The sequence below is a fragment of the Acipenser ruthenus genome, chromosome 3, assembly GCF_902713425.1.
Source record: "Acipenser ruthenus chromosome 3, fAciRut3.2 maternal haplotype, whole genome shotgun sequence".
NCBI classification, from domain to species: Eukaryota; Metazoa; Chordata; class Actinopteri; order Acipenseriformes; family Acipenseridae; genus Acipenser; species Acipenser ruthenus.
The window spans coordinates 11,807,003-11,828,148 of NC_081191.1; the positions used below are offsets into that span (position 1 = coordinate 11,807,003).

Genomic DNA, 21,146 nt, shown 5'->3' on the forward strand with positions numbered 1-21,146 from the left:
GTCATCTAAATGTTGAAGTAGCTCAAATTTGTTGGATGTTTGGATTTCTGGTGGTTGTGTTTGACGAAGTTTCTTTTTTTCCCTGCTTCTGCCTATTTGAACCCAGCTGTTTCGACTCTCTTCCATCTCCCTGGTGGCTTTCATTCTGCTAGGGGTGCAGACTTCCATGATTTGTGGGTGTGTCAGCTCCTCAAGCTCCTGTTGCTCTCTCATTTCCTCTAGCTCCATTTCTAACAGACTTACTCGTTGAAGCAAGTCCTGGATCGTGCAGCACTTTACACACACTTGGTTGAGCTCTGTTGGGTTTTCTCGGATTTCCCACATCATGCAGTTGTCACAGATTACTGGCTTGAAGACCATGTTTTATTTATTTATTTATTTATTTATTTTAGAAGTTCAGTTTAGCTTCTGCAGCTGTCAACCTGTTTTCAAACTGCTTCTAACTGTGATGTACTTGTCCACTCATACTTCTCCCACGCTGTTGCTGTGAACACTGGCTGGCTTTTGTTTTTTTGCTGTTGGCTCCGCCCCTCCCCCGTGTCTCAGCTGTTCTGAGTTTCAGCTTGTTATCAGAAAAAGACACGCAGTTGTTAGACTTTAACTGCAGTGTTTTCTGATTTAAAGGAATTAAAAAGAAAACACTGCAGCTAAAGTCTAACAAATACAAATAATACTAAATAATAATAATAATAATAATAATAATAATAATAATATGAACTTACGATTGTAAAGTGACCCCAGAGACTGAATGTGCCTCTGTGATATATCAACAGTCACTTGCACAGTTTGCATTCAACTTTTTTTTTTTTTTGGTCGTCTGGGCATTTAACAAAAAAAATCCCAAACAGCTGAGGGGTTTCGAGACATTTCTTTCAATACAGCTTACACTGTCGCTTTGCTGTCGAGATGGTGAATGAAGAAATTTGGTTAACACGGGCTGGAGGGGGGAGGGATGGACAGTGCTCAGTTTTTTTTTTTTTTTTTCGAAATTAAAATTATTAGTGTTAGTGTATATTTTGTATGTTTCAAACATATTCTACCATAGCATTCTCTTACACTGTCTTGTACACTAGATATTCAGTACATATTTTACTGAAGCATACAACCGCTATAGGTACCCCCCCAGTGCTTTGGATAATATACCTGGATAATATACCTGGATAATATACCCTGCTCCATACACTGCAGTGGCACATATAGAGTTGCTACGTATAAAGATTTGGTTGGATTTTAATACAACAACTTTTCTTTAAGTAATATCGATTATACAAATAAAAAAATCGAATTTTGCATGTGAATGACATTTAATGTGTAATTTATAATATTCACACATTGTCAAACGATTTCTGTTAACAGAAAAAACACACAATCCTTCGAAGGTTTAAAACAATCTTCGAATTCCTGGCTAGCGAAACCTTCTAATATATATATATATATATATATATATATATATATATATATATATATATATATAACCTGATAAAATTATCAGGTATTCACTTTGTACTTATATTACAGAAATCAATTTGTTTTGTTTCAGTTTATGTTATGATTGTTTAACAAAGGTTATAGAAAGTAGCTGGAATGTTCAGCCAGAAAAAAAACAGATAGCTTTTGCTTTGAAAGTTCACAACCTAACCCAGCATAACAAAATATTGAACAAAGAAAGTAGCGCTCACATGTCATCCTCTTAACAGGAGCCAAACAGGCAATACACACTATGAGTAGGCAAATATCCTGGAGCTCGTTAGTACCTTATGTTAATAAATGGGTTGATCAAGGTATGCTGATTAGATGATGATGAGGGCTAGTAATCTCACTTGATTAGAAGTTCTTTTAATTATAGTAGTTGCAAAATAAGATTATGGGTGGAATTACTGCCCACTAGGTTTTTGAATGTCAGGTTTTATTGTGCATGCTTTTAAGTTGTTAAACCATAACCTCTAAATGACTCTGCATTCAGTCAGTGAGTCGAGCTGTAATTATTATCTGAAAATAAAAGAAATGCATGCAAATTTGTTGTCTAGACTTTAATGAATTTAGAGTTAAAGTCATTTTAATCAAGCAGTAACAGTGGCGAAAATTATTAGAATTATTATAAGTGACAATAAATTGTAGGAAATTTCCTAAAGGGAGATTTAAACATACATGACTTGAGCTAGACTGGGGCGAGGCAAGACGAATGAGGTGAAATGACATCAGCCTCTTAAGAATGACCTCAGCATTGCGTTTGGTGCAATGAATGACAGATCTATTCACACATAGTCGAGGCAAGTGAGCCGACAAAAGCGGCAGGGCGATCAACGCCTCAGTCAGTCGTGTTGCTGCAATGCCCAAATTTCCTGGCCACTTAACCCTTCCTATACTGTATGCTTTCAGTAAGATTCTCTAACCTTTTATACCTTTCAAAGCTCCATGCAAATAGTTCTCAATACAGCAAGCATTACATACTTTCATCCAGTTCTGGGTTACAACAAGGAGTCACCTATACCTGTTATTGTTTACAGTATTTCCAACAGTGATTTCGACTAAGAGCAGTTAAACAGTAAAAATATTTTCTTAAGAGTAAATTCCATTAAGAGCAAGTAGTAAGTACAATAACTGGATAAGAACAATTTCAAATAAGAGCAATTACAAAAAACGTGAATACGGTTACCTTTAGGAGGAAAATCAAGTACAAGATACAGAAAGTATAATTATAATTGAGAGCAGTAGTAGAATACAGCAAAGTGTGGAGCAGTTAAGTGCAAGTACAAGTTGATGCAAGTACTGATACAACTGGGTGCCATATAGTCCAGTATAGACGAGAGTTGTGAGGTTCATGACTGTAATGGTTTGGTTCCAAATACCACGTCTCTATAGGAGTATAACTGACTAGCCATTTTCTATGAGACAAATGTGGTGAGTAATCATTGCAATTGAATTCTGTTGATGTGCAATTATAAATGTTTCTTAACCTTTTTTTACATTTAATTTGAACTGACTCGTATATTTTGCCCTGTATTTCTAATTATATATATTTTTATTAACAGCCAGTAATATACATACTGAATAAAGAGGGCTCTAAACCCCTTGTACTGTATGCTTATTTTTTCCTGTTTGCTCAAAGAGATTGTCATTGCTACTTCCAGCAGATCTCAGTTGTTAATAAAGAATTGCTTGGTACAGCCTTTAGTTATAGTACAAAGTTGTGCGAGGCTACCTCACTAACAGAATCTTCACTGCTGAAGTCTCGTGAACATAATGTACAGCTTTCTGACATGTTTCTTCTGTATTGGACATGCTTGAGTGACTATGACTGAAGCATATGCACTTAATCACCTAATTAGTGAGACAGCTGATTGGACACTGGATATGGAGTGATTTCAGCTGTTGAATTGCAAGCTTGAATAAAAGCAATAAAGAAAATCACAGAAAAAACAAACAAACAATATGTCACGTCTGTCAAGAGAGCTGCGCATTTGTGCAATCAGCATGTTGGCGGCTGGTCTAGGGCAGCGTACTGTGGCTCGCCGTCTTGGGTGCTCACAGGCAGCAATTTCAAACCTGGCGAGACGGTATAACCAGACACACTCTGTCAATGACAGGCCACGAACTGGAGACCAGATCTGCCCAAGATCGACAGATTATTTTGCAACATCTTCGTGATGTCCATTGTTAATCAGCACAATAACAAGTCACTGCACCTAATGTAAAACAGTTTGTCATTTTTCGATCACATCTAGTGAATTTTATCCAAATGTAAGTGATACATTTCTTTTGATGCTCAAATATGTGATACGTTTCTTTTGATGCTCAAATATCAGTGATACGTTTCTTTTGATGCTCACTATATATTGCTGCTTTACAAACTGTTAAAAAAACTAGATGTTTCAGACATGTTTGTGTCCTTAGAGACTCATAAACTTCTAGAACTATCAGTTTACCACAAATGTAAAACTGCTGCCTTTAAAAGGTGCATGTGCAAATGTGCTGCTATGAAAAATAAATGCACCCTGACCTGTCTTGAATGTTTCCTCAATTTTTTGTTGTTTCAACTTTGAATATTCATGTATTCAAGTATTTCCAACAGTCAAATAAAGGTAAAGGTTAGGCTAGTAGTTTACGTGATTACTGCCTATAAGAAAAAAAATGTACATGGCAAACATCATACTGTGCATTTATGTTAGACATGTTTTAAATTCTGTGGCAAAACTTATTTAGCATCTTCAATATCTTTGTCTTCATTGAAAACACAGAAAAAGACTTCTGGTCAAAATGTTGGTCATTGCATTTGTTTAGTTTCTTTTAGTATTTCTAAATTGAACACTACTATGTGAAAACATGCAGTTTTTTGTCACTCTGTGTTCCCTCAATCATTGATGGTTTTTGAGTTATCCATTTAAAACAGTTGTGTTTCCTCTCTCTACATACCAACATGTTTTCTTTAATTTTGTTTTGCAGATTGGATGTAAGGTTCTGCACTTTTTTCACCAGTATATGCTGGGATGTAACTATTTCTGGATGCTTTGTGAGGGGATATACCTTCACACTCTTATTGTGGTGGCAGTGTTTGCAGAAGAGCAACATTTACACTGGTACTATCTGTTAGGATGGGGTAAGTCCATTAGGAACAAGTACATTGACTATGATGATATGTGAATATGCAAATCAAAGCTGTTCATAGATTTACCTCAAACCTCACAATATTTGCATTTCAAAGTCTCACTGGGCATACACACAGGAAACTGCTGTGTACCAAAATGATCAATAAGAAAAAAAGAAAAAAGAAAAGGATATTTCAGGTACTTAAAAAGGTAGAATAATTGATTACAAATCAATTATTAGGACGTTTCGGACTACAAGTCCTTCATCGGCTGAATACAAAAAAACAGTGCTTTAAGAAGTTGATAAAAAACAAACAAGTAGTCTTTTAAACAAAATTCCAGAGTTATTCTTGGGTTCAAAAAACTGTTTTCCTTTTTCTTAAACCTTACATATATTTTTACTGCTACTTAAGAACTATGACTTCCATACGAAAAATAACATCTCAGTGCTGCCAAGAACTAACAAGATTTACCAGTTTTTTGAACCCAAGAATAACTCTGGAATTTTGTTTAAAAGACTATCTTCACTAGGAGATCTAGACTAAACTTGTTTTTCCTTAACTAAAGGGTTGGGATGGCTAAGTCGTCTTCCCAACAAAACCACTCTTGTAATTAACCAGGTTAGGCAAAGCCTTCACTGGTTTTCTTTTAACTCAACCAGACAGCTAAGCTGTTTGCTGGTCACACACATATATTCTTCAGGTATAACCACACAATACCTTCTTTGCTCTACACACAGCACTCCTTGGATAAACACACATTATTTCTTCTTCTTCTTCTTTTTCCCCTTCCCCTTCCCCTTCCCTTGTTACCAGCTCCCTGTCAGTCCTCTCCAATGGAGCTTCCCCTTTTATGTTCTGTGGTTGTTCCCAATTAGCACCAGTTGCCTCATTTGGGAACAGCCACATTCTCACATGTATTTGCAGGGATAGGTATTAACCCCATCCCTGCCAACCACCACCAAAACACATAACACTGTATATATAACCTATTGTAATATATATATATATACAGTACTGTGCAAAAGTTTTAGGCAGGTGTGAAAAAATGCTGTAAAGTAAGAATGCTTTCAAAAATAGACATGTTAATAGTTTATATTTATCAATTAACAAAATGCAAAGTGAGTGAACAGAAGAAAAATCTACATCAAATCAATATTTGGTGTGACCACCCTTTGCCTTCAAAACAGCATCAATTCTTCTAGGTACACTTGCACACAGTTTTTGAAGGAACTCGGCAGGTAGGTTGGCCCAAACATCTTGGAGAACTAACCACAGTTCTTCTGTGGATTTAGGCAGCCTCAGTTGCTTCTCTCTCTTCATGTAATCCCAGACAGACTCGATGATGTTGAGATCAGGGCTCTGTGGGGGCCATACCATCACTTCCAGGACTCCTTGTTCTTCTTTACGCTGAAGATAGTTCTTAATGACTTTCGCTGTATGTTTGGGGTCGTTGTCATGCTGCAGAATAACTTTGTGGCCAATCAGATGCCTCCCTGATGGTATTGCATGATGGATAAGTATCTGCCTTTTCTACAGCCAAATATTTCAAATTTTGACTCATCAGTCCAGAGCACCTGCTGCCATTTTTCTGCACCCCAGTTCCTGTGTTTTTGTGCATAGTTGAGTCGCTTGGTCTTGTTTCTATGTCGGAGGTATGGCTTTTTGGCTGCAAGTCTTCCATGAAGGCCACTTCTGACCAGACTTCTCCGGACAGTAGATGGGTGTACCAGGGTCCCACTGTTTTCTGCCAATTCTGAGCTGATGGCACTGCTGGACATCTTCCGATTGTGAAGGGAACTAAGCATGATGTGTCTTTCATCTGCTGCAGTAAGTTTCCTTGGCCGACCACTGCGTCTACGGTCCTCAACGTTGCCCGTTTCTTTGTGCTTCTTCAAAAGAGCTTGGACAGCACATCTGGAAACCCCTGTCTGCCTTGAAATTTCTGCCTGGGAGAGACCTTGCTGATGCAGTATAACTACCTTGTGTCTTGTTGCTGTGCTCAGTCTTGCCATGGTGTATGACTTTTGACAGTAAACTGTCTTCAGCAACCTCACCTTGTTAGCTGAGTTTGGCTGTTCCTCACCCAGTTTTATTCCTCCTACACAGCTGTTTCTGTTTCAGTTAATGATTGTGTTTCAACCTACATATTGAATTGATGATCATTAGCACCTGTTTGGTATAATTGTTTAATCATACACCTGACTATATGCCTACAAAATCCCTGACTTTGTGCAAGTGTACCTAGAAGAATTGATGCTGTTTTGAAGGCAAAGGGTGGTCACACCAAATATGGATTTGATTTAGATTTTTCTTCTGTTCACTCACTTTGCATTTAGTTAATTGATAAATATAATCTATTAACATGTCTATTTTTGAAAGCATTCTTACTTTACAGCATTTTTTCACACCTGCCTAAAACTTTTGCACAGTACTGTATATATATAATTACAATACAATAACTGGTTAGTTCTTTTGTTTAAAATATGCTTGCCGGAGTTCTAATTAGGGACAATCAGCTTCACCAAAATAAGACCATTTGGACCGATTTATATTCAAAATGAAATGCAATTTTCATTATTCTGTGAAAGAAAAATCAGTCTGTGAATGTACACCACAGTCATATGTTTAAGTCATTAAAATAACTATCTGGGTTTGATTTTTATCAGTTAAGTGTTTTTTCTTCCTTTCACATGAAGTGGTGCAAATTGCATTTTGCCAAAAGACCTTGATTAACCGGACCCCTGTCCACACTGATGCAGATCAACACAGTTCATACTTATTGTAAAACAACAATAAAGAGCACCACTCAATGGCAGATGTGTCCTGGAATCGCCATTACGAAGATGCTCCCGCATCCCTGTGACTGCTATACTATACCAGGCACTGTTTTCAGCATTGTTATAATGGAGGACTATATTGTGTAGAACATTTATTTTACATTGTTTAAGAATACGGTGTATTTCTAAATTATCTGGTTTGTAAATACAGTTTGATTTTTTTTCTCCATATTTGCTATCCTTTACAAAAACCTTGTGACAGAAACCTTATGTTAGAGTTAGTTTAGTTTGACTGAAAGTTCCTTTGAGTTTTCCATTCCATTCTGTTTTTAAGTTTTTCCCGGTGGGGTTCCTTACAGTATTTATCATGCTCATTATCATGTGTCGTGCTTATTTTTAATGTGCCATGCCTCAAATGTTGACACAATTACCAAAGGGAAGCTGAGAGTCTACTTGGTCCCAATCCTAGGGTTATTTTGGGTAGCCAAATGGGAACATCTGTGTGGAACGATATGAAGATGGGCTTTAATGACTCAACTTAGGGGATGCATTTTTCGAGCATGGCAAGGTTTTAGATGCTGTGTGTATCTGAAATAAGAAACTGTATTTTTAAATTGCAGTGTTTTTCTTTAATTAAATATTCTAAAATACATTTGGAAGTATTGACTTAATGCACAAAAGTGCAGACATTGCCTTTCTTAATGGGTTTATTATTTGTATACAATCTCTTATTGTCTCTTGAGAAAGATGCCTGGAGGAAGAAGAAAAAAAAAAGTCATTAAAGCAATGAGATGCAAATCTACTGCCTAGAGGAAGACGTCGATGTTATTATTTATAGTGCAAAGAACTTTTTATATTGTAGCATTGGTGTCTAGAATATAGCAGACATTCTTTTGGGCACCAATCATATCTGGTTGTATATTTAATGGGCAAAATGTCTTATACATTTTCATTATGGCACATATAACTGAATTTATGCTTTTACATTCAATCTTTCACTGATAACACGTTTACATATTTTCATAGGGTTCCCTTTGGTGCCCGCGTCCATTCATGCCGTTGCAAGAACAAAATATTTTGATGATAAGTAAGTATTTTTCTATTTCTGTCTGGAATATTTTTTAAAAGCCCTTTTCAGTATTTTTGGCACAATGGCTGTGCAGGGGCTCCCCTCTGTTCCTATGTGCACGCCAATGAGGAGGTGAGGGTTGGGGCAAATAGATCTTCATACCGAGCTTCAGTGGCACCCAGAGGGAGACTTTGTTACAGAGGTGACAGAGGAGAGGAAAGAGACAAATGTAAATGCACAGACTTGACCCTGAACCTTACCAAGGTTCAAATTAAATGTACATGTATTTTTGTTATTTATAGTTGCTGGATGAGTGTGGAAACCCACCTCCTTTATATTGTCCATGGACCCATTGTTGCAGCATTATTAGTAAGTATCTATGTTCAGGGTTCTCTCAAGGAATTCTGTATAGCTGGGTGGCAGAGTATTATAGCCAGGAGCACTTTTAACAGAAAATGTTGCACTTTGTTGACTATATCGGGTTGCTCTTTCTCATTTTCTACATTTCCTTTTCTTTTTCATCATCCATTTCGGTTTGGTAATTTCCATATTCATTGTCACTATTTTTGCGCCGAAAATAATCGGTCATTTTTTAGCAGTCATTTTAACATTTCAGCCTCTCGAAGTATTTTAAATGGAAAACCCACCCCTTCAGCTCTCTGATTGGTTAAATGTAGTGTCAAGATGTAACACAGCAGCACAGCTGTCATGTGGTTCCAAGATTTTTTTTTTTACCCAGCGCGCTCATGTGGTCTAGTCTGCTAACAGCGCAACCAAACCTTATTGTTAAAGACACAGTAGTATTGGCAAGACGGGCGGCTCAGGGTTTTCAGCTTGATGACAACAGCTACTTAGCCGAGTGGCTCACCCGGCTGAAAAGGCCTGGGGAGAATCCTGTATGTTACTAAGGCAACTTGCTTGTGTTCCATTTAGGCTTGCCATATGTTCAGTAAATATGTATGTTTTCTTTATTAATAAATGCATGAAAACAAAATAGAGACTCCATTCTGTAGAGACGTCTGCTGCTTAAATTGTTGAAGAGTTTGTTTTCATTCTGAACAGTTCTTGTTGAACAGCTTCATTATATTCAAACAGGTAAATAAGAAAAACATGAAAAAAATGAGAATTAAGAAGTCATACTAGACTTAGAAGAAAGATATTAAAATATGACATACTTTGTTTTAAATTAAAATCAGATGTGAACTGGGTCTGGTATTCAAGCTCAGATTATAAACAGGTTATTATTATTATCATTTAAAGAGTTATTAAATAGGCTGTGGGGTTTTCAACAAAACACAATTCTTACTGTGCCTGCTGTGTGGCACTTATTCAATGGCACACAAAGTGAATACAAAATAAACTGAGCGAGAACTCTCTGGCATTAAGGCGGTTAGCAGATGTCTCTGAAAATTTTCTACAAACATTTTGATGACAGATACGAATATTCAAATTGGAGGTACACCCTTCGTGGGGACTGTGATGACAGCAGATGTTGTGATGAACGAAGACATTTTAATGCACAGAGCCGGTGTGAAAGGAAAGCTGAATGTGAAATGGTCCAAACAAGGACATGTGGATACAAATATCAAAACAGAATGATGTTATATAATGTGTTTTATTGTAAACCCTCCAGCCTGTTAAGATATACTTTAAGGCTATATAAAGGTGGTTTGGGGGGGGGGGGGGGGGGGGGGTGATGGGGAGGCACCATTAATTTAGCCAGTCCCAAGTGAGCTGTAGAATACACAGTATTTCTTAAACATGGGCAAACAACTGTGTTAAAGATGACAATCATTATTGTTACAGCACCACATTTTTATTCTGGATTTATCTTCTGGCACATCCATAATATCACATTGTATTCTTTTGTCTTTTATGTGATATACATTCATTCAGCAAGACACTTGCACTACAGTTTAACACTGCTTTCCTTAAATTATGTGTGTATGTTAACCAAAATCTGTACTTGTATTTTACAGGTTAATCTGTTCTTTTTGCTTAACATAGTACGTGTCTTGGTCACAAAACTAAGAGACACTCATCGAGCAGAGTCTAATATGTATATGAAAGCTGTTCGAGCCACCCTAATCCTTGTCCCTTTACTGGGAATCCAGTTTGTTATCATTCCTTGGAGGCCAGAAAACAGACTTGCTGGAGAAATATATGACTACATTATGCATATATTAATGCATTACCAGGTAATATTTATTATTGTAAACTTTATTATGGTACAGAATATTAACCATTCGATGTAAATATTACTGATAAATCTTATTTTATGATGTATTTCTTTTTTAGGGCTTGCTTGTGGCAACCATATTCTGCTTTTTCAATGGGGAGGTAAATATTGTTTTGCATTTCCATACTACAATATTTTAATAAACCTTGTTTTAAAAACGTTAACGAGCCTGATTGTTGCACTGGTTCAAGGTTTGTATCATATAAGAAGTAAGTGCCATCTAGTTTCCTTTTATTTTGCTGGTAAATATACATAACAGAGAACTACTGTAGCTGGTGCTTGTACTTACTAATATCAAGTCACTGACAATACCTAATAATAAAAAAATTAAAATACAAAAAGGCCATAAAAAACTAATTTAGTGCTCTCACCACCACTCTTTGAACTATATTACTATATTACAATAATAATCTGACATCTTTTTTTAAAGAAATGTATGGGCTTTAATGAAAAAGCTGTTATTCAGACTGTGGGGGCAGGTCATGTTAACTTTGGCAGAGATGTCGATGTCACTGTCAAAGCATGGCACCGGAATCTGCTGAAACCATCTGTTTCAAATAGTTCTCACAGTTTTTAGAGGCATACTATGGGTTGAAGTCTTGCTGTAGGGTGAATCCTTGACTAGTTGGCCACTGTCCAGGTGGCAAAGTTTCAGAAGAATGCTATTGATTTCTTTAAGTTGTGCCTTCTACGTGATGTTTTGTGTTCTGGATAAGAATAGGTTTTTCTTCTACATTAACATTTAAAATCTTGAATTCTTAGGACCTATATATATATATAGAGAGAGAGAGAGAACATCTTGACACCTAATGATCACCAGTTATCACCATTGCCATATATATGCCCTAAATATCCAACTGGATCAGTTTCTAAATATATAAAACAAAGTTCCATATTCAAAAGCATTTATAGCTCAGTTTACACAGTTTATTATTATTATTAGTAGTAGTAGTAGTAGTAGTAGTAATAATAGTAGTAGTAGTCGTAGTAGTAGTCCTATTTAAGGCCCGGTGGGCAGACTACACCAGCTGCCCAGCGGCAGCCGGTTGGGCGGCCGGAGAGAAAATTCAGTTTAGCACCCTTAAACAAATAGGGGTGCTAACAAGGACTGGACATTAATTAATTTAACAGAAAAACCGGTTCAAAGGGCTGTAAATTAAATGTGCAAAACAAAAGGGGAGGTGGTACAGAGCACACCTCCTAGAGCCCACTGGTCGACAAAAGCTGTCATGTTGCCAGCGGACTCCGTGTGGGCGTGCTCTAAATTAACCCGTGATCGGATAAGTGCCTTGAACGTGGCCCCACAGTCAAAGAGACCCTCCCCGGTGATCTTACGCTTCCTGGTCTTGTAAATGGCCAATTTACCAAGAGCCAGGAGCAGATTCACGAGGAGTTCCCTCTTAGTAGTAGCAGTTTGATTTATATTATAATATTTTCTAACATGTCATAACATAACTATACATCCATTCTACCCAGAATTGATGACAGATTCAACAGAGTTAAATCAACCAAGTTTCATTCACACAACCCATACTGCTGCAAAGCATAACACAGATTAGGGAATTAGTATTAAAAGGAAAAACTGCTAATGTTACAGAACTAATAAGACACAAATGAGATGCATATCAGGGCTTTTAAATTAACCTGTATTATTCATTTGAACATCAAATTAAAATGTTCTCTTTGTAAGAATATCAAATGTGTACTGTAGTTTGAATTACACATTTCTACATAGATATTTACAGGGTAAACATAACAGAAGAAAAGTACTGAGCTGTATAAAGTACTGGAGCAATCAAAACAACTAAATATAGCACAAATGGAACACCCAGCATGTGGTTACTTAGCACGAAACATGGAACAAGGAGCTTTAAAAAGGTCTTTGATATGATTTGTTTACAACATTGAAAATTACTGACTGCAGAAAATAGGTCAATTATTAGCTCAAGCATGAGCACTCACTTCAAATAACCATCAGTGGACATTCTAAACAAGTTGGATGTGTTCAGGGCAAGGATTAAGCACCATAGAGATAAACAGTAATCAGTTGTTGTGAGCATAATTGTTTATTCGGCATAACTGGATTATTTTTGCAGTTGGTGCTGTTGTTGTTAGTCCTGCATAATGTTATGCCATGCACTGGCATAAGACATTTCACTTCTGAATGTATTAGGAATTAGTTGTGTGGTAGTTCAATATTAGTTAGAACAATTAAGTAAGCTGCTGCTCTGTCACAGTTGTGTTCATCTGTGCTCTAGACCCTATTCCATTGCTTTGGAAACTAGAATAAACTAGTAAACTTGCTCTTAAACAGTTTCATGAATTTCAAACTTGATTTTCTTAATCAATATGGGCTTTAGAAAAACAGTTCTAAACAAAACATTCCTTGAAACAGTCTTTAAATGTCTGTGAATATGGTCCATAGTCCTGCTTAGTACCCTAAGGTTTAAATAGCAAACTGTAGTTATCCTTTTGTGGTCTAAAGGAAATCGCACAGTCAGCCATCTCCCTCAATGTTCGTATATTCAGCTTGTATGTATTAGAGATGCAGACTTTTATTTTAATGTTCCCAGTATTGGAAAGTTTAAAAACGCCTACAGATATTGCGACAGCCCCAACAAATCATTAAACACCCAAGACAACCATTATCTTTGCTCCAGCAGCTTTAAGCTTTAAGCTTCACAGCTAGAGGTGTACAGCTTTTTGATGTAGTTTTGATGATTCTTTATTTCTTGATTGTAAAAAAAAAAAAACCCCAAAAAAACCTTAGTAGATTTTGACTCTCCTTGAGCTGCCAAATAATTTGATGCAGTACAAAGGTCCTTATAGGACCCAATGTACTGTAGGTGGTTTTGTAAAAAACGGTCTTCTATGCATTGGAAATTACCGGTGTGTAAGAAGGTGCAGGAAATGGGTTGTTTTTGTTGTGTTTTAGATGTTTTAGGCTTGTAAGAGTGATATTATTATATTATATAAGAGTTATGAATAGTTTTAATGTCTTAGTTATTACCCATTTAATCATCTGTTAAGAACACTGGTAAAAATATCTCCTTTGTATATGATAATAAGCAAATTGCATATATTTTCTGTGAACATACTGGTTATGTATATTGTATAGTACTGTGTAATATCAAACCCTTTCTTTTAGGTGCAGGCAGCTCTCAGAAGGCAGTGGATGCAGTATAAAGCACAGTGGGGTCAGCGTCGTCGAGATCACTGCTCCATGCGTTCTACCTCTTACACGGCGACCTCGATAACAGAAGTCCCAGCTTACCTTTATCACCATGACTGTAGAAGTGAACATTTGAATGGAACACACTCTGAAGACTCTGAACTTGCTGTGTTGAGATCAGCAGAGACATACGCCTGACTGGAGAATGAATGGAAAAACAAAATGGTCCTTCTGCATTCTGTTCATGTAGAACTCTCCACAGCAGATGTCATACACAGAACAATCTGACCAGACACCCAAGTTATAAAAGTAAATACTTCATTGGCAGTGACAATCCTATGGGGGAGAGCTGATGGATATGATATTTGAAGTACAGTGTTGCTTATAAAATAGGATCCACTGAGACCTACAGCATTTACGAAGCTACTAGTTCCAGGCTTTCAAGGGCTGAGAATTATCCTGTAACAGGATTGTAGTTGTATAAATACCAAAGGGTGTGTAGATTCATAGACTGAGACACTCTCTATTCATACCAAGCCAAACGCATAACAAATTGTAAGATGACAAATTATACTGTGGAATTATAGGCTGATATGATAATGTTCTTAGGTGCCTAAACTTCAGCTTGTGGGTCTTGTACATCATTTTTGTTGTTTATCTTAAAATGTGCTTTTGGGTCATTTAAATATATTTCATCCTTTGCCATTTGTACTTGCTGTTGGTTTTGAAACACAAATCTTACACACAGTTTTACATGTTTTGGTTTTGGTCACGTGAGCCATTGAAATGTTCTTACAGTGACATATATAAATGTGACTTAGAAGTGAAAACCTTACAATTGGAGTGGCCCTTCTAAAGTTGACAAAATAATACATTTTTAGTGTTGGAATCAGAAGTTGAAAGTTTTAGCTTCTACAGATATGGCCAAAAGTTTTGCATCACCTAGAATGTTAGGATTGCAACATAAAATTTTTTTTAAAAAAAAAACTGTATGAACATAATTTAGATCTTTTATTTGACATCATGTAATCAAAGAAATGACAATATTATATTGCAAAAGTCTACCGGAAGCCATAGTAGTAGTACATGTTAGATGTAGAAATGTCACATTTTTCAATTTTTGTCAGTTTGTCCATTAAGTGTATGGAAAACTACAAAGTGGTATGTAATTCAATATGTTAAAGGGTACATAAGGACCTTTTTTTATTTTATTGTGTTACATATTTCCATGTGTTGCTACGTTTTTTTACACTGACCACTTTTTAAAACTTTTAAATTGCATTCCCTGCCTCAAGATGGCTTCCCGTGTACCCGCATGAACCTCTCAGAACTACATTTCCCATCATCCTCCTGCTCATATGTAACTGAGATGGATTTACCAGTGAGCAGGAGAATGATGGGAAATGTAGTTCTGAGAGGTTCATGCGGACCTCTCAGAAAAAAAGTGGTCAACATATAAAAAAAACAAAATTAAAACAATACACACACCTTACATAAACAGTTGTAGCAACACATGGGAACATGTAACTGTTATAAAATAAAAAGGTGTACCCTTTAAGTGTTATGGAAAAGGTTGTCGAGTTTAAAAAAACCCAGCATACTAAGGTTCCTGCCTACTGTGTTGTAGTGTACGTATTCCTTCAATATTTTTTAACAAAATGTGTGCACGAATTATCACAAACAACGCTGACTATAATTGCAGGAATATCTGCTGACTGGCATAACGTAGCTGTGTACGAGTTTTCGTTTTGGATCCTGGGTGGTGATCCAACCAAAGCTAGATTTATAAAAAAACAAAACAATGTTGTTGCCTTAATTAGGATTTAATAAAATATTTTAAAGACTGCACTTTTGAAATGGTGTTGTATCTTAAACAAGAAATCTCAGTTTGTCATAGTGCGCACCCTGTAGTGTGAAGAAGCATAGTTGCTTTGAAAGGTGCCATATCTATAAGGTGTGTTGTTTAATTCACTGGTTGATTTCCCTGATGGCACCCATTGCAACATAAACTGTTTGTAACTGTTGAAACAAGCGTGAACTATAACAACACACCCATACAGGGCTTGTCATAAACTGGTGTTCTCCCTTGAGGGAGCTGACAAGAATGAGAACAGATGAACCCATAAAAACCCATTGCTCATTGCTAGATTGAGTGAGAAGGTCTGGAAACTGAAAATCACTGGTCAAAACTGATTTATGATCAAGGTTCGGTGAATAAAAATGTTGGAATATTTACAAAACATCTGGCCTGAGCAACAAGTAATGTGTTTCTCTGTAAACGCTGCAGCCTGTTCAGAAATACTTTAAGTGGTAACTTTACGGTAATTGCTTTGGTCTACTTTTACTTTATTTTGCACAGCCGTCACATTGTAAATTATAATAGTTACTTAACGACCATACAAAAGTGTGTCGCTGTACCAGCTGGTACAGGCATGGGGAACAGCCACAGTGGCTGTGGAGAATACAGTATGGGAGAATGTTTGGTGATTTGATATGATAGGTATTTATTACGAAGAAAAGAAAGGGCAGCTTTAATATAATTTGTTTTCATATATTCAAGAAAATTCATGACGTGCATGTCACTTTGCAGTATGACATTTTTTAATGTACATACCGTGCTACATTCATGTAAAGCATATGTAGTTAATTTGTACAAATATGTTTATATACCCTATAATGGTTATTAAATAAAATGAATAAAAAGCAAATATTTTTGTAAGAAATAAAAAAAATTTAAAAAAAAAACTTTATTATGCTTTTTGCTGAATAATAAAGCCGGACATTTAGCTAGACTTGTCATCTTTATGTAAATGTACTTTTCTTCACCTTACTATGTATGTTTACAAAACATGATTCCTTGTCCTGTAAGGGTTACTTGTTTCATACTTTCACAATAGATGTTTGTCATATTTAAATATGTATTTCTTGTTAATGAACAGTAATAGCTGCTAAACTAGTTGTGAATAATGTTGTCCCTGTAAAATACATGTTAAATGGCTTCTTTATTTTGTTATAGAAATACAACCTATACTTTTGAACACATTTCTTGTGAATTAGTGTGATAAAAATCTTCAGAGAATGCATCGTCATTTAACTGTTCATCAACTAACAGTGAGGCTATCAGTCTAACCTAGAGTTGTTTTTTTCCAGGTGGCTTCATATCCTCCAGAGCTTCTGAGGACGCCTGTAATATTTTCATTAAAAACATTTGTAAAATGTAATATCTAAAACAACCTTGTTCCAAATGTGTGACAAAAAGTAATTTGCAATTGCATAGCTGTCTACAGTATGTGGAAGATGAAAAAGGCAAACCTCACAACTCCCCTGACACTTCCACCCCACCTTGACAAGGTGGCATTTATATTTACTTTATTAACATGTTTATTGATGCTTAATAGAGCTAGAACGGTTTTATTTCACTCTGTGGTTACCCCTGTGATGCACATGGACATTCTCCATTTTAAATTTTTGATCTTATATTGTCTGGATCTGGGTTTCACATATCCAGTATTTATTTATATAAAATACATGATACAAACATTACATTGAAATGTAGTAAAATGACGGTACAAAAATGTTTACTTAATATATCATGTGTGGGTTTTCCTATTGTTTTTGTGTTTCTACCCTGGAGGGTGCCACTTCAATTCAAAAGTCTTTCTCAGCTGACCACCTGACAATTTAATTAAAATGTTTCTCAAGTTTTACATTAACAATTGAAATAGCTATATCTTTCCTTTAGGCTGGAAATATTTATTTGCAGTAATATATATATATATATATATATATATATATATATATATATATATATTACTGCAAATAGAAAAACATACTGAACTGCCTAATTATGTTGTCAGAAACAAAGAGTTATATACATTTGTTCATTTATTACTTGTGTCTATTATATTCAAAAAAACTTGTAAATGATGACAATATAGGAGTTATTGTGTATTTCTAGATGTATTCCATGTTGTTTGGTTGTACTGTGCACTGCATAGATAATGTTACAGAGATCCTGGTGTAAATATTCCACCAGTAGACACCTTGTGAGCACTTGCTGTCCTTTTTTTAATTTTTTTTTTAGGTTTTTCTGTCATTATTATTTAAATGTTTGCTATCTGTGTATTTTCATTTATTTACTACCGTATATCTGTTTTGATGATGTCTTGCATATGTTTTTTATTTCTGTGTTTAATTAATACATCACCGACTGGCTTTTGTGCAAAGCTTTTTTCAATACAAAATATATTTCCAGAAGATTATCTTTTGTGTGTTGCACTTTCTTTAGTAGGTGTTGTGTTGTCCCCATATTTATCAAGCATGTTTATTTGTGTAAAACCTTTCAATAGATATCTCATAGAGTATGAAGAACATGATATAGTTTTATAAAAATTCAGTGTGGTTCATTTCCTGTTGACAATGTTGCATTAAAGAACCATACAGATAATGACATTTTTGGTATTTTCTTTGCATCACTAGCTGAAAGGCAAACACTTTAGAATTTCAATCATTGTCATCCTTATCCTACTTGTATACTGTAATGTATTCAGATTTAAATGTTAGAAGTAATACTTCTGTCAACACACTTGAGAGTATTAATTTGTAAATAATTTGTAATAATGTAAAGTGAAACACTAAATATATACTGGGGAACTGGAAAAATCAGTTTCTGCAAGCGAGGTAAATATGATCAGACTAACTTCTCTTCCTGAGATAGACTACACCCCATGAAATTAACACAAGGAACACAGCAGCAACTGATAGCACAGCTAATAACTGCACTTCTCCAAACAAATCTAAACTTTACATCACTCTTTCACTCTCTCGGTTCGTGCTTCAACATCCATATTCTTTGTCACACTGTAACAACTGATATTATTTTGGATACCACCAGTGGTCTGTAAGTTCATGAATACAGTCCGTACTGTATGTCATATTTAGAGAACTGCTTATTGTATTGTATTGGAAATGTAGTAGGTCATATTTTACTACAAATTAGTGTGTGGGGAAATGCACAGCATATGTATGTTACACTTTATGATTATGGTAAAATAGTTTTCATTTTGTATTTATCATCATTTCCCACCTCAAAACCCTCCCTTATAATAACAAGCACACAACCTGTACACCATAGGAAAAAACACTAAATAACAAACACCCTGGCCATTTGTTGGCTCTGAGGTCCAATGAGAGTTCCTGAGGTCCCTGAATCATACACTTACTAGTCAGTTGTGTACATGCTCCACGGGATGAGAACATGCTACAAAAGCATTTTTCATTTGGAGCTTTAAAAGTAATCTCGTATTTTGTCATATGTACATTTGAATCAGCAAATGCTTGATCTAATAACCAGATCTAATTTCCTTGTTACAGTTTCTGTAAACTATACAGGGTGGGGAGCACTTTATCAGACAGTAAGTTTGTTGAATGATTTGTTTACAGACAATGATCTTCAGATTGTTTCATCTAAAGTAGTTGACACCTGGTGAATCCAAGACTATGTAAAATATCTGTAACGCTAAGAACTGACAGCTTACTTCACATATTCTGTTTACAGAGGTATTCAGCCAAGTCACTTTTTATTACTGTAGGCAATGAAATATAAATCCTTGTCCTACAAAGCAACTTATCAAATAAGTACCACGGAGTGGTTATTTTAAAATATTTTCTTTAGCTAATACTATTTTATATTTCATGCTCATAGGTTCACTTATATTTCCACATACACCCCCATGACACAACATTTGGTAAGATACTTACAGTATTTGACGATTATGGAGTATAGTACATGATTAAAAATTTGGTCTCAAACCTGATAGGGTTAAGGGGCCTTCGTCTGGCCCTTTGGAAAACACGATGCCCTCCAGTGGGGTAATTGAAAAAAGGTGGTGATTGGGGGAGGTGGAGGGATGTGAAATGAAAAAGAGGGGACACATCAATTTATATTTTTTTCGATTGACCAAAAGGTGAAGTGACTTCCTCTAGCAAATTAAAAACGTACACAAATAGAGCAAAAACAGGAAACGGGCTCAGCCTGAATCAGCTTGAAGTCAAATAGAACTAAAGTCCAGGTCAATTTGGACCAAAGTTGTATCAGCCATACGTCAAATTGGACCAAACTAAGGTTTGGACAAGTGAAATCGAACAGAACGCCAGCATTTACAAAATGTTGTTTTAAAGTAAATTCCAATTATGTCAGTTGAGGAATGGCTAAATCAAAACATCCCTGAAAATACGAGCACCTCTGAGATGTCTACAGTCGCTGTAAGTAGTACAGAGAGAAGTACTGTTGGACAAACTAACCGGTTTCTTCATCAAGATCTGAAGGTCACACTGCTTCTGCTGTCCAAGTACAAGGCAACTTTCCCGGAAGCATTTTTAATAACTGCTTGATATCTGGAAATATTCAAATCAATTACCAAGGAAAAGGCATTATTATTATTATTATTATTATTATTATTATTATTATTATTATTATTATTATTAAGAACATAAGAAAGTTTACAAACGAGAGCCGGCCATTCGGCCCATCTTGCTCAATTGGTTGTTAGTAGCTTATTGATCCCAGAATCTCATCAAGCAGCTTCTTGAAGGATCCCAGGGTGTCAACTTCAAAAACATTACTGGGGAGTTGGTTCCAGACCCTCACAATTCTCTGTGTAAAAAAGTGCCTCCTATTTTCTGTTCTGAATGCCCCTTTATCTAACCTCCATTTGTGACCCTTGGTCCTTGTTTCTTTTTTCAGGTCGAAAAAGTCCCCTGGGTCGACATTATCAATACCTTTTAGAATTTTCAATGCTTGAATCAGATCACCGCGTAGTCTTCTTTGTTCAAGACTGAACAGATTTAGTTCTTTTAGCCTGTCTGCATACAACATGCCTTTTAAACCCGGGATAATTCTGGTTGCTCTTTTTTGCACTCTTTCTAGAGCAGCAATATCCTTTTTGTAGCGAGGTGACCAGAACTGAACACAATATTCTACATGAGGTCTTACTAATGCATTGTAAAGTTTTAACATTACTTCCCTTGATTTAAATTCAACACTTTTCACAATATATCCGAACATCCGTTGGCCTTTTTTATACCTTCCCCACATTGTCTAGATGAAGACATTTCTAAGTCAACATAAACTCCTAGGTCTCTTTCATAGATTCCTTCTTCAATTTCAGTATCTCCCATATGATATTTATAATGCACATTTTTATTGCCTGCGTGCAGTACCTTACACTTTTCTCTATTAAATGTCATTTGCCATGTGTCTGCCCAGTTCTGAATGCTGTCTAGATCATTTTGAATAACCT

The 21,146-nt window shown here is 35.9% G+C and overlaps 1 protein-coding gene across 1 annotated transcript in view; it reads left to right on the top strand.

The window, feature by feature from the left end:
• The window catches only part of calcr (calcitonin receptor), a 108,463-nt gene extending 93,649 nt beyond the window's left edge, over positions 1-14,814 (top strand). Inside the window, exons 8-13 of the mRNA XM_033993602.3 lie at positions 4,444-4,597; positions 8,392-8,452; positions 8,737-8,803; positions 10,414-10,632; positions 10,733-10,774; positions 13,822-14,814. Of these exons, the coding sequence (XP_033849493.1) occupies positions 4,444-4,597; positions 8,392-8,452; positions 8,737-8,803; positions 10,414-10,632; positions 10,733-10,774; positions 13,822-14,043 (765 nt within the window). The 3' untranslated portion in view covers positions 14,044-14,814. The remainder of the gene's footprint in view (positions 1-4,443; positions 4,598-8,391; positions 8,453-8,736; positions 8,804-10,413; positions 10,633-10,732; positions 10,775-13,821) is intronic.
• Positions 14,815-21,146: the final 6,332 nt, after the last annotated feature.